Source organism: Leptinotarsa decemlineata, unplaced genomic scaffold (assembly GCF_025532065.1).
Source record: "Leptinotarsa decemlineata unplaced genomic scaffold, Ldec_3_MD MMD2_tig00001064_RagTag_RagTag, whole genome shotgun sequence".
In the NCBI taxonomy this organism is placed as follows: domain Eukaryota; kingdom Metazoa; phylum Arthropoda; class Insecta; order Coleoptera; family Chrysomelidae; genus Leptinotarsa; species Leptinotarsa decemlineata.
This window is the reverse complement of record NW_027412558.1, coordinates 4,598,932-4,614,329: the sequence shown is the minus strand read 5'-3', so window position 1 is coordinate 4,614,329 and position 15,398 is coordinate 4,598,932. Positions and strand designations below refer to the sequence as shown.

At 33.0% G+C, this 15,398-nt stretch overlaps 1 protein-coding gene and 1 long non-coding RNA gene across 2 annotated transcripts in view; one reads left to right on the top strand and one right to left on the bottom strand.

The window, feature by feature from the left end:
* The window catches only part of LOC111517180 (uncharacterized), a 39,201-nt gene extending 30,831 nt beyond the window's left edge, over positions 1-8,370 (top strand). Inside the window, 2 exon segments of the mRNA XM_023173254.2 lie at positions 7,534-8,036; positions 8,039-8,370. Coding sequence (XP_023029022.2) covers positions 7,534-8,036; positions 8,039-8,286 — 751 coding nt within the window. The 3' untranslated portion in view covers positions 8,287-8,370.
* On the bottom strand, positions 7,619-15,039 carry LOC141482401 (uncharacterized). The gene is made up of 2 exons (XR_012465507.1): positions 14,745-15,039; positions 7,619-8,685 (listed from the first exon to the last, which is right to left on the bottom strand). It is a non-coding gene; the product is annotated as an uncharacterized lncRNA (long non-coding RNA).
* Positions 15,040-15,398: the final 359 nt, after the last annotated feature.

Genomic DNA, 15,398 nt, shown 5'->3' with positions numbered 1-15,398 from the left:
AAGATATGAAATCGAGAGTTACAACTGCTTTCAATAGTTTGACTCCAGACTTGATCAGAAGCGCTACACATGACAATCTTTTGAAGAGATTACATGTTTGTTTAAATAGAGGTGGAGATGTGTTTGGACATATTCTGAAATACACTGACGATTAAATTAACTCATTAATGCATGGGTTTATTATTTTCAGTTCGTGTTTCAGCGTTAATAAAACTATTGTTTGAAAACAAGTTTCATTCGATGGTTGAGAAGTATTTCAATAATTATTTTTTCATTGTATTATCTGTGACTAATTGAGAAACATCAAATGAAATCTGTTTTACAAAAATGAGCGATGAACAAAGAAACCATGTCAATTTCCATGTGAAACAGTGTATCTCGAAAACGGTTCAAAATAGAAATAGTATTATCTGGACAAAGTTAATCTAAAATTGGATGTTGAGCTCAAAAATGTTGAAATATACAGGATGTTCCTTTTGAAAAAATTGAGTTCCACTCATTTTTTCATGAGATCAAAGTATCTGCATTTTTTTGAAGACCCTGTATGAGACAAATGAGTGAAGATCCTCATAGTATGAGACTTCATTTCAAATTTGATCGTTTCAGTGCAAGAGAGTTCAAGATTATCAGCATTTATAAAAGTTCATGTTTGGTAAAAAAAATATCGAAATTAATTCATATCTTCTAAACGGTAATAGATAGGTATAGGAAAATAGTATATGAATTTGTTGACAAAGTGATAGAGAATCATAATATGATATTATATACGGGATGTTCCATTAAAAAAATAAAAGAAGCCGCTACTTTATAGTAGAAGCGACAACGCCGCTTCGTCTAAAATATTTTAGGCGTGTAGGTCATATTGACTTATGCATTTTGTAGAATTTTCAGATTGATCCGTTGAATAGTTTGCCAGAAACGACTAATTAACGCTCATCACGAAAAGCCCTGTATGTTCAACGGCTTCAGGAGCATAGGCCATATTTACATATTTATTCATTTAAGAGATCGGAATTCTTTGAGAATAACTGAGTCTGTAGTTTTCAGTTTTCTAAAAATTTTATTTTTCTTTTAATATCGTTGATTAGGTATTCCATTATCGAACCAGGGAGAAATTTTTTTTATTTTATATGGTGCGTATTTGTATATTTCCATTTCCATTCCTGAATTGCTGAATAAAATGGAAAGTTTTTTTTGCTAGTCAACTTTTTCCTCATGTTCACTGCATCTCGTTTTATTGTTTTCAAGGTATTTTTCATGGTCAACACAATTTTCATTCAGTTTATTTCTCTATTCCTAAACATTGTTCGTTTTTCGAAAAATAGATGGAGACTGAATGTCATATAAAATTAATAATTAATAATTGAATTACACATCAACGAATGATGTGTTGTGTAGTAACATCTAACTTTTTTCCATCATAAATTGAATGCTTCAATAAATATATTTTCAACATTCACCCTTTTTCATTGTTACAATGTTCAGTCGGGTTTGAAGGCCGTAGTTTGGAACTGATTACTGACGTTTCGGCAGTACGAGTGCTGGCTTCTTCAGAGGTTAATTCATCTTGATGATGCACTGATGACGATGACTCGGTGAACAGTCATCGGTAAACCATCAAGATGAATAAACTTCTGAAGAAGCCAGCCGTTTCTGTAAGACCACGTTAGTCCTTAGCTCGCACAAATTTCTACTTCTGAGGGTTGTCGTTCATAAGGGTGCTATAGCTGGTTAACGAAAAAAACATATTTGAACATACTCAAAGCGAAAGTTTTTTCGTTTTTTCAAGAAGATGACAAAAAATGAACGGAGAGATGATGAACGGATGATGAATGTAGTTATTTAATAATCAACCAGTTGTTAATCAGCTCAAATTGAAATATCTTTGACAAGTTCATCCTTGTTCGAGCACTCTGTAGAAACTCATTTATTCATATCCATTATTTTTAGATGAACGTTGATATCAGGAAACGGGAATGATTCAATTCATCACAATTATCCATTTCCCGCTGTGCATTTCAGGATTTAAAACTGAATTTTGCAAACACTGCTTCATTTAGTCAAACAACTGACCGGGGTTCGAAGTTAAAAAAATGCAACAAAACGCTGGTAAATTTGTTTGCACAATAAAGCAATGTGTTGATTTTTCATGTATGCGCATTTCGTTGAGTGATTATGCTGTTGAGTTTTGTTTGACTTTCACATCATCAGTGAATTTACCGAATGGAATGAATATTGTTATGGAGGAAAATTTGGAATTGTTCGATTCTTCACAAGTTAATATAAAGCGATAACCAGGATAAGTTTTTTTCAAATTAATAGCATTTTTTTCAAATTGAATCGGCCGTTACTCGATGAAGATCCATAGTAATTTCACAAATTACATCGGAAACGATTATTTTTTTTAAATATCACCACATGTTTCGCTTTCACAGTAGCTTTTTAGTAGTGAATAACAAATTGTTTCCTGTGTTGTTTGTGAAACTGATAATAATCCATTATTACGAAAAAATACCGTGTTTATAAAAAGGAACAAATAATATGAAAATGTGATAATAGTGGAAATATTGAATTATCATTTTAGAGCAGTTATAGTGGAAGAAAAATAATTGTTGGATATAACTGTTACTACGTGGTAGGGGATAATCATGAAAATTTTATCGATTGTATTTGTAAATAAAGTTACAGCAGTTTCGTCCTATAAAACGAATATGATAAACTCTGAAAATGTAACGTTGTTACAGATACAATTGGAAAAAACAGAAGGTTTTATTTCTCATTTTCCATAAAAATAATTGTATCCATGTCAGATGATTTCTAGTTGTACAGCTTTTCGAAAAATTCTTTATTATATACATGTTTTATATACATTTTTTATAATGAATTGTGAATATTCATCCCAGCTAGTGAAATATTTCAATACTGTTTGAACATAAAGAATCAATTTGGAATCTTCAATTTTGTTTATTTTTTCTTGATCACACCTGAATGAAAAAACCGGCAGATTCGTGATTACTTCAATCTTCCAATATTCAATGGATATTTATCTTTGCATAAATTTTACAATAATTATCAAAACGACATTTATGTTTTCATTCTGCAATCTGTTTAGTAGTTTAAATGGACTGAAGAAGTTTATATTTCCAAGTTATCTTACTTGAACATATAATAGACACACTCTGTAGAGATTATCAGTGAGAGAAGAAATTTTTTGAACTTTCAATTTGATTCTTCAAGGTCAACTTTCCGTCTGTAATCAGAGCAAGGCAAAATCGAAGATTCTTCAAAATGCATTGCCATCCAAAACTAGGACTTTTTCAGTTTCAGTTTTACCTTTCATTATTTCAATGCCAATTCGTGAGTTTCAAGCCAAGAATAAAGTAGATTCATATGACTTTTTTAGGTATCTCATCTGCGTATGATTTCATTGATCCTTTGAATTCCAATGATGGTACAGAATTTATGTATATGAAAAACCATAAGGTCCCAGACTAGAACCTTGTGGAGTGTCACAAGACATTAATCAAAAGGGATTTGTTGCCTATTTCTCAGTTGAATTGAAAACCATCCATGCAAATGTTATAGATGTGAAGAGAATTGTGACCAATTGTGTCGAATGCTTTCAGAAAATCCACAAATAGAAATCCACAATTATTATTTTTATCAAAATTCAGATCAGACCAAAAATTGCTGTATCTCTAAATTCTCGAAAGCCATAGAAACAGGAATCCATATAATACATTTGATTTTTTTGAGAATAGTATATTGTACAACAAGTGAGGAATATGTCATTTTCTCACGTATTGTACACTGTACTTTTTCTACGGTTGCGTTGTTTTCGAATATTGAAAATTAAAATACATATATTAATACGTGTATGTCATTATCTCATTTTTATATTTTATTCAAAATAGTGATTAACAGTTATATTTGAACAATTTTGTAAAGTAATTCCTGGTAGGTCGTTTTGTTACAACATGTTTTCGGTAATTGAAATATTAGCTGCCGTCGAAGTTGAAGTTGAGGAAATGTACTGAGCGTCCACAGCATTATTGTGTTCAGGTTCTCATGGCGCTGGAGGCTGAATGGATTCTACTATACTTTTTGAAATTTTCATTTTGTTAGCTATGGAGTTGTCGATATAAGATTCAGCAACATTGCTGGATTTCCTACCCCCATGGCGTTTTAGTTAAAAGATCTGCCCCTGCATTAACTAAAATAGTCGCAGATGACCTTCGGAATAGTGGCCAGTAGATATATACTGTGTAACAACGAAAACTTAACAGAGCCGTTTTTGAATATAAAAAGTAGGATTTTTAAAAAAGCTCGGACACGTCGATTTCTAATTGAAGGGGGACACCTTTCAGACTAATCAGATTTTTTGTAGTACGCACCCCCTCGAAGGGGTGCGTCCGACGACCCTTATTTAGATGGGGAAAGTAGGTCGAGTGGCAACTTGTTTTGAAGGACTTTCGAATACCTTCACATCTCTCTTAAAAGAAATTTTTTGTAACGATTAGTTTTCGAGATAATTTGAAGATTTAAGGGTATTTTTATTGAGTTCAACTCAATTTGTTTTCAAGGTACAATTTACGTTCAGAACTTTCATAAAAAAATAAATTTTTGCTTTTTATGACAACCTGCTAATACGTGTCCATTTGATTTCGTGAAAAAGTAAGAATTATTTGTTTATTACGAGGAGATTTTTTCGGGGATGTGGTTGGTTACCACCCTCACATTTTAGGTGAATTGAGTGGCACCTCCTTATGAAGGCTGCCTTTTGACGTGGATATTTTATGCTTCTGATAAAAAAGTGAATCATTCTAAAAGCTTACCTACACAACGAATTACAACCTGCTGATTTCCTTGAATGCTGATGACCCAGAAAACTTTATAAAACTGTTTTAGGGTTAATAAATCCCAATAATTGTTTTTAAAGCACACACAAAAAAAGTAACACCTAATAAGGGTAACTCACATAGGGAATTTGGAGTAAATGTTCAAAATGTGCGCCATGTTGCTCCATGCAACGATAAAGATTTTGTTCGAATTTTGCTCTTACATTATTCAACATCTCAGGAGTTATAGCTCGGGATTCATCAATAATTCTATGACGTAATTCATCCAAATTGACTGGCTGTGTAGCATAAACTTAAAACTTCAAATATCCCCACAAAAAGTAGTCCAGTGGTGTTAAATCTGGTGATCGTGCTGGCCATTCAATTGGACCTCTTCTGCCAATCCATTATCCTTATGATTATTCAAAAAATTTCGAACCTGCTGGGTATAATGTGGTGGTGCACTGTCTTGTTGAAAATGGATAAATTCATTTCGAAATCTTGGATCCTGTTCAATTATTTCAACTATACGAGGTTTTATTGCTTCTTCAAGAAGTGGTAAATAAGAATCACCGGTTAAATTTCCATCAATGAAAAATGGATCTATAATATGATTGCCTAATATTCCGGCCCAGACATTCAACTTTTGGGGATGTTGGGTATGTATTTCTGCGTATTGTCTTGGGTTTTCATCCGACCAATAACGGCAATTGTGACGGTTCACGCAACCATTTAAATAAAATGAGCTTTCGTCCGAAAAACAGATTGTTATAAAGCAGCTCGGGATTTTGCATTAATCTCTCACTCATGCCCTCACAAAACTCCTGTGTTCTGATTCTCCATGCGCTCATGGAGACATTTGTATACAAGAAAGGTACTCTGTTATTTTCTGTACAAACTTGAAAATACATTTCAATTCTATACAAAATACTTGACAACAGAAATATTTCATTTTCTAAATTTGCATCACACAATTTGAATTATCAATATTCGTACAAGAAGTAAGCATGTTAAGTTTATGGATATATTTTCGACATTTAAAGACAGTGAAATGTCACTACTACTGAAATTTTTTTCTGGAGGTATGCATATTAACTGATTCATCAGTTAGATCATTTAGAACATATCCATGTATGTTTTCAACAAATATGATGAATTGATATTATGCGATTCAACGTGACCCGTCAATTTCAGAATTGATACTGAGTTTGTATAAATTAAAAATGTATGGGGTATAATAAAGAACCTTGGGGCACACCGCCGATCAAGAGCATTGTGTTGAATTTTAACTACTTCCAATTTCCACAAATGTGTTGCCTGTTTTCCAAATAGTTCCAACTGTTATGTTTTACCTGAAATATATAGGTTGAATCCGGTCTTGAAGAACAAAATATTGAAATTCGATGTTTTCAAAGTTTATTTTATTCTCCTTATGTCAATTAAAACAACTGAACATCAAACTAAATATTACTATACACAGGGTAAAACAGAGTAAACAAATAACAGTGAATATAAATCCTGAACATTCTCTCGCGCAGTATTTGATTCGAATGAAAAAAATTAATTCCAATCTGATTATTCTCGGGAGACTTGGGAAAGTGTAGATACAGCTCGCTTAAATGTTGTTCCAGAAGCTGTAGCAACATCAACCACTTTGATTTTGCCATCTTTCCCAGGGTGAACATTTGTAATTCTTCCTTTCAGCCAAATGTTCCGCGGACTATTAGGGTCATAAAATAGGACAATATCCCCTATTTTGACATTTCTTCTCTGCTGGTGTCATTTACCCCGTTTTGCTAGAGATGGTAGATATTCTTTAGCCCACCTTTGCCAGAATAAATCTGTGAGCTTTTGTGCTGCCTTCCATTTGTTCAATAAACACAAATCCCTTTCATCGGTTTCAGCACATGATAACGCTGAATGATGAGTTTTAATCAAAAAAATGATTTGGAGTTAGAGCCTCCATATCATCTGGATCAGAGGGTACATTTTCCACTTCTGCAAATACTGTCCTTCAAACATATTCCTGGGGATATCTTGTTCTTCCGACACATTTTTCTTGATGGATTTTATCGAACTCTCCCATGACCCACCCATGAAAGGAGCTAATGGCGGTTTGTAAAACCACTTCACATTTTTCAGCATTCACAATTTTTTCATTTCATTCTGGTCAAACGATTTCAAACCTTTCTGGAGTTCTCTGTCACTGCCTTTAAAATCCCCTCCATTGTCACTATAAATCTCTTGCGGAAAACCTCGTCTACTACTGATTTGTCTAAAAAGATGAATGAAACCATCCGGCTCGAAGGACCAATTAATGTTATGTTTTTCCCGAAATATCTAGATTGAATCCGTTCTCCAAGGACGAAATATTGAAATTCAATGTCAGTCAAAAAAGTTTTTTTTATTCTCCTTGTTTTAGTTACAACAACTGAACATCAAACTAAATATTACTATATACAGGGTAAAACAGAGAGTAAACAAATAATAGTGAATATAAATACTGAACAACGACAACATTCCAAAATTTCACCTGGTACTAGAACTGTGATTTTTTTTAACGAAACCTCATGATCATCAGAGATATTTGTCTACGTTCCTAATTAAATGAGAATTTGGTTTATTCGTTTTTCTACAACCTCAATTTCAATACATTACAATGGCTCCAAAAAACATATACTAATTTTTTTTTCAGTTTCTACGATACGTTCCACTTTTTTCTTCTAAAAACTGCCTTTCGGAATCGTCATAACCTGATAACACAAGAAGTAAACAAAGAGTGGTATATTCCAAAACGCTTCAAAGGCGAATTAAAGAAGCCATTACCACAAAAGGTCAAGAAACCAAAGTTACCAAAACCGCAAAAACCAAAGAAAGAAAAGCAGCCCCCCAAAAAAGAGAAGAAACCCAAAGCAGAAAAGAAAAGCAAGGCGTCAAAGTCCACTAAAAAGTCTACGAAATCCAAGACTACTGATGAAAGTAAGAAATCCAAGGCCACTGACAAGAGCAAGACATCCAAGTCCACTGACAAAAGCAAGGCTTCCAAGTCCACTGATAAAAGCAAAAAATCAAAAACACCCAAAAAGGATGAAAGAGAAAAGGGAAAGAAAGTCCAGATGGCACAAACAGCTCCTATGAGCAAGGAAGAAAAAGAAGAGTTGGCCCGCATTGAGAGAGAATTGAAGATACAGGAAGAAGAGGGAAAAAAGCAAGGGAAAACAAACAGTTTATGTTTCCTCTAACAGATGCTGCCACTGACCGGTTTTTCCAAAGTATATTCGAAGATTGGGTTCGACCAAAGGGCAAGGAAAAGAAGGAGAAAAAAACGAAAGAAGAGAAAAAACCAAAAGAAGGTAAAAGCGAGAAATCAGCTGAAACTGAAGTCGACAAGAGTAAGAAAAAAGGAAAAGACAAAGTTCCCAAGAAAGGAAAAGATAAAAAGAAATAGTCGTGTATGTGTCTGACTCTTCACTTGTTGTATGTGTTTGCATATTTCATTAAATGTTCAGTCAACTTATTGACACAAATATAACTTTATTGAGATCTAGGCATTGTTACAAACAATTTAAAAGTTTCAAATTCAATTGTTAACAAAACTATTTGACGAGCTTTTGAAATCCAAAAAACATTATGAAAATATTTCAAGAACTTTAAAATGATATCAGTTCATTACACCAAAAAAAATCTTTGTTACTTGCGGCGACATCTGTTTGTGAGTGATTCCAACTTAGAATTTAGTGAAGCTTGGGTATATTGGAATCGTCTACAGATTTCTTCATCAGGTAACTGAATTGATTCGCAAGAAGTAGTGTTAGTACTATGAAACACTGTGGGATGTCTCTGGTTTCTAGAACAAAAAATGTGAATCAATATTGTGGAGAATATTGAAAAATATAATTTGATGAAAATTTGTTGATACATTCAAAGCAGGTCGCAACAGGTATCTTGTATGGAAAATTCACATAGCTTTCTCGAAAAAAATTGGGTACTACAGGGATAAAACCTTTTCAATATCCATCAACTTATTTACAAAGTTAACTGTACCTGCTTTTTGTACAGATGATTTTGAGTTCATTTTTGTTGGTTATAATTTCAAAAAATATATTTCAACTCAGATGAATCTTATTTAATGTCTTTTACTCGTTCAAAAACTTTAACTTTTTTTTTTAGTTGAATCTAAAATCTGATGCTCATCTAGAAGCATCTGGCTTTGAGATAATAGTTCTCAACTCACTTTTCATTCTGGTCAAAAAGCCCCAATAGCAATTCCGAACAAATTAATAAAATGTTCCGCTTTCAAGAAATAGCTAAACAGTCTTGAAATATCTCATTCTATTCAGCAATCCAAGCAAAAATGATGAAGCTGAAAACTTCAAATTAGAACACGAAAGAAACAATCAGCAATTTTTTTTGTGAAAATTTTATAACAAAATATATATTATTGAATTGCTGCTCTCTACCATCTCTGTATCAGGAAAAATATGTTTTATTGAGCCATATATGTTCATATCAAAAAGGTCTATATCAATTGATTGAAAAAAGATCCAATTGAATTCTATAATGAAAATTTCGAATATTCTCCTAGTGCTAAATTTCTTGGACTTATTCTAGATGAAAATGTATCATGGAGAAAACACATTGAAACAATACGAAGAAAAATAGCTCCCATAAACGGAAATCTATTTAAAATAAGAGATGGTGTACCCCTGAAATACCTCAAATTGAAAGTCAACTTGTTTAAACCAAAACACTATTAGATTTGTCATGCGTACATAAATTCAAATTATTACCTTCATTCATTTGGCCAAAAATAAGCTTATACATTCAAATTTGACTTTCGAAATCAGTAGTGACCTAGACAACCATTTGACAAGATATTCAGGCAATCTGAAATTGATGAAAATGAAAACAAATATTGGGCAAAATTCGATTCATTATAAAGGCATCAAGTTCTACAATGAGCTATGGAATGCTTTATTATAATTTAATAAACAAAAATTTCGAGTTCAATTCAAAAAATATTTATTATTTTCATAGATATATTATCTGATGAGTTCTTTCAGGTATATTCATGTCGATGATCATATTCAAACATATCTGTATGTATATATGTGTATTTATTTATTTATTATCAAATATTTCACTTGTTGAAAGGTACAATGGAAAAAAGATGAAAAAACATATCTTCCAATATACAATAACAAGGAAAACGTCAACTTAAAAAAAGAAAAAAACTATTTAGGGGAGACCGGGGCAAGATGAAGTTCGGGGCAGCACGGGAAGTAAGTTTGTGTGCGTGAATAGTTATCGTGTTCGGTGCGGCGACAGCGCCATTTGCACGAACTTCACTCTCCGCTAGTGTGTCCAAGCAGAGCGAACAGGTTAGAACTCGTTTTTGCGTTGCAGAGAGAAAAAAGTGATATTGCAAGTGTTTTTACGCGATATTTGATTCGAAAACTGATGTACAGACATGTAAGTACCTGAGTTATTATATTATTTCAATCTCGAGCTTATTATAGTAGTCCAAAACAGTAAATTCAAACCAGATTTTTTCGCCGGTAAAGTTTGAGGTTGGAATTGCGTCATCTTTTTACCTACGTGTGGATCGGGGCAAGATGATCGGGGCATAATGGGATACTATAATCAAGACTGATAATCAAGTGACTGAAAAAGGTAAAAACCAAATGAAGAAACCTGGAAAAAAGACTGCAAAGAAGATTAAAAAGACAACTGACAAGGAAAACCTGCAGAAAAAGCGTCAAACCAAAAGGCGCAAAAAAGAAACTGAATCGGAAGATAGTTCATCCCAAGAAGAGGATGATGACTATGCTTGCATCTGTTGTGGGTACTTATACTCAGATTCAACTGAAGGTTGGGTCATCTGCGGCGTGTGCCACGGTTGGGCGCATAACTCATGTGCCGGAGTAGATGAGGAAGATGAAGAGGCACACATTTGTGAACGCTGTCTACCCGATTAAAAAGCGTACTCGTTTTGCCCCACAGCGTTTCCCATCTTACCCCAGTTATGGGGCAAAACGGGAAATTTGCCGAGTTTATTTTTTCATTATTTGCCAAAAAAAATTCTGTGATTTTGCATGCTACAACGTTTAATTATAAGAGAGAAATGTATAATGGTTTCCTCTTTTGTTAAATAATGTTATTAAAAAGTTTAATTTTCCTTGTATAACGAGTTTTGTCTTAGCTATCTCATCTTGCCCCAGTCTCCCCTACATTTACAAATGATTTGCCAAATGAAAAAGAAACACAAAATAACATGGAGAGGAATAAAATCATCGATAAAATTCATCCAAGGAGTAGCAATTTTTTTCAATTAAAAAAGTTTTCAATCTAGATTTGAAAATATTTATATTAGGGGCTGCCTTTATATTTACGTCTAATTTGTTGAAAATTTTCGGCCCGAGATAAAGATGGCACCAAATCATTATTTTCTCGACACATGTTTCGATCACCAAGTGATCATCTTCAAGAGGAAGATAAAAACTGGAACCTTCGCGAAACTAAAGCTATTTATGCTATACAGATATATCATACGTGAATCACTCATACGTGAATGAGTTAGAAAATAAGGGACATCTACCATTTCTTGATGTTTTGGTAATGAGGAGCCAATATGGAGGGTTAGAATACGATATATTTAGAGAAGAAACAAGCACGTACAGGTATATTCCTGACAGTTCACATCACTGTGGACAGCACAAACGTGCTGTGTTGAATTTTTGGTGCATCGTCTTTTGACTTTCCCTCTAACACATGATAGGTTTTCAAAAGAAAAACGTACAATACAGGAAATAGCAGCCACTAACGGTTTCTCGAGGGTATTGTAGATGACATAATGAGGAAGAAGAAGTTTAGGTTAAGAATGAACGAAATCTTGACTTTCAGAAAGGACAAAAATCAAGATAAATACATCTCAGTTCCATACCACCAATATACGAAGAACTTAGGAAATATTTTCAAGGAACTAGGTATAAAGGTGATTTTTAAAACAAGTTATACACTACATAGCCATTTGGGAAGTCCAAAAGACAAAGTCGAGAATTCGGAAAAGTCTGGAATTTACGAAATTGAATGTAAGGACTGCAATGCAAAATATTATGGACAGACAAAAAGATCTATTAAACTGACATATTAGGAACACATGACACACTTAAAATATGGAAGACCTGAAAAATCAGCTGTCGCCCATCATATTTTGCAACAAAACCATTCCATAGACTTCAGTTCATTAAGATTAGTTAGACAAGTTAACAAACAACAGGCAACTAGATGCCTATGAAAGTCTAGAAACAAGTAAACATAATGATATTATGAATAACGATGACGGACCAATACCAAATAGCATACTATATAGCTTGTTAAAAGAATATTGTTGGGTTACTGATTAATACATAAATATATTGTAAATATATTTAGATAGGCAATAATGTGAAATAAATTTTCACATAGCTGAAAATTGTTTTATATATAGCTATAACATTTGAACATTACATAAGGACATATTGTAAAATTATAGATAAGGCTAATTGTAAAATTAATGTAGGGTGATGTAATGTATCTGTATACCATAAATAGCTTCAGTTTCGCGAAATTTATAGTTTTATCTTCCTCTTGAATATGATCACTTGGTGATCAAAACACGTGTCGAGGTGTTAAAAATAACGATTTGGTGTTGTGAAAAAACTCCAGTAATATTCATTACCACACCAAAGGTTCCAAACAGTACATCATAAGTTCATAATGATAAAATAATCAGTAGCGAAGAAGAAGTCGTAGTAACATTCGGAGAGTATTTCTCAACAATAATTGACTAGAAAATCAGGAAACATTTTCCAGGGAAAGATTCAGAAAGTTGTTTTACAATGCCAAATACTAAAGCAACCATGTTTTTTGAACCAGTCACTACGGATGAAGTAAAAACAGTTATAGCCTCGTTAGACAATAAGAAAAGCACAGGACATAATGAAGTATCCACAAGAATAATCAAAGAATGCATGAATATATTTACCGAAGTTATTGGATATATGTTTAACTCATGTATTTCCTTTGAAGAATATCCTGACCTGCTTAAAATTGCGGTCCTTGTCCCTATACTAAAAAAGGTGACAGTAAAAATATCGAGAATTATCGACCCATATCAATAATCAGTATATTCTCAAAAATTTTTGAAAAAATTATATCTGCCAGAATAAATGATTACTTGAAAACTTCGATCTAATGACAAAGTGCCAAAACGGGTTCAGGAAAAATCGCTCGATAGAAACTGCAACGTTCAGCTTTGTACAAGAAGTACATGATTTAATGGATAATAGAAACATTGTGGTGGGTTTATTTTTTGATTTGAGTAGAGCCTTCGATACGCTGAATATTAAATTCGTATCAGATAAGCTATTTAATATTGGTATTCGAGGAAACATAAATCAGTTTTTAATGTCTTTCCTAACAAATATATATTTCCAGGTGAAACATAATGATATAATGTTCGATAAATTCCTTATAACAAATGAGACACCTCAAGGCAGTGTACCCGGTCCACTAATTTTTCTATTAAATGTGAATGATCTACCTAATAATATGAGTACTGGTGTGATATACCTTTACGCAGACGACACTTCCATTATTCTTTCAAGTGAAACAACGGAAGAAATGCATAACCTTGTAAACTCAGTCCCTACACGAATTTGATGACTGGTGTTACAGGAATAGACTTATAGTTAACCTGAGAAAAACTGTCTGCATGGAATTTGCAAATTCATCTCGAAACCTACATGATTTAAATTTAATTTTCCGGAATGAATCCTTGGCATTAACAAGCTCAACAAAATTCTTAGGAACAGTAATGGACTCACATTTCACTTGGCAAGAACATATAGAGTTCACATCCTAGACATTGAACCAATCGTATTGTCTCATTGAATCCCTTAAAAATAAATTAGATACTAAGGCACTGATATCAATTTATTTCGCTAAGTTTCAGTCCATTATTTACAATAACATTGCTCTCTGGGGTTTAGCAACTGACGTGGATAGAATTTTCATAAAACAGAAAGCATTACTGAGGCTAATTTTTAATCTAGATTACAGAACGCCATGTAAAGAGATTTTTAGTCAAAATAAAATACTTAATGTTGCCTGTTTGTTCATTCTAAAAACATTGACGTATATCCTTGAAAATAGAAGACAACTCTAGAGTCGAGATCGAAAGTTCATAATTATCATACTAGGAATAACCATATGCTCATCACCCAAAAACACCATCACGCATAGTATATGTTTGCTGGTATCCGTCTCTTTAATATACTGCCATGCGATATGAAGACACTGCCACCTCAAGTTTTCAAAAAAACAGTTGAAAGTGTTTCTATCAGAAAAAGGTTTCTACACAGTAGATGAATTCATACTTGCAGTTGGTAATGTCAGATCACTGTCATTGTAACGTATATATCATAACATTTTGTTTATTTATCTATTTCTATTTTTTACTTATATTTTAATATGTATGTGTTTGTTTTACAAAGTGTGTCACATTATATTTCATTCAAATGACTTCTTATAATATCACACATTTATATTAAACCTAAGAAATATGACCTGTCCCATCTACATAATGAAGCACAAAGGACTAATAGATCAACATAGATAAATATCTATGTTGAGCAAAACTTTCTTAAAACTAACTGATTCAGTATCATCTACAATATATTGATAGCACTCCTGATAATTCAAAGTATCAATTCAATTAATTACTTCCAGATAGACACCCATCATCACTTTCATTTTATCATTTTATCAATTTCAGATTTTTCTTTTTCAAGTATATTCATGCGTAGAAGTTGAATATGTTATCTGAAAAATGTTTGACCAGTATTATATCAAAAAATGACTCACCCTGTATTCAAATGAATGCCGTTACATTTCCAGTTGCATTTTTGTTTGCCTGTATATTTTTATACACTGGCACTTCGTCAAAACATTCTAATGGCGTCTAATGTAGAGTGGGAGTGCAACTAGACACATTTTTTAAGTGTGACAAACATACTCAACGTTTTATTTATATAAATTTGTGACGATTTCGCTATTCCAGAAGCTTTTTCCAGAACTGTGGTGGGTTGGTGTTAAAAAAAAATAAAAACGTAGGCAGTGCAAATTACTTCAAGTACTAGAATTAACCTGGCGTAATATTTGTTTCACTGAGTGAAGTATAATTTTTATATTGATAAATTATTCTACCCTTCGAATGAGGTCGAAACTGCCGATTATCTATGAACGATAGACTGGACTCTCGGTTATCTATGATCTCACAATAAAGTGTCTTCATCAAAGTATCGACTGATTCCATACAGATGAAGGCATGTGTCTCTCTCATAGACATAGAAACAACCCTAACAGGGACATATAAACCTGGCAAAATGTTTGTTTCACTGATTGAAGTATATTTTCTTCAAAAGACCATTTCACTGTACATAAATTGATAAGTTAATCTAAACTTCGAATGAGCTCGAAACTGCCGATTATCTATGAACGATAGTTTGGACTCTCGGT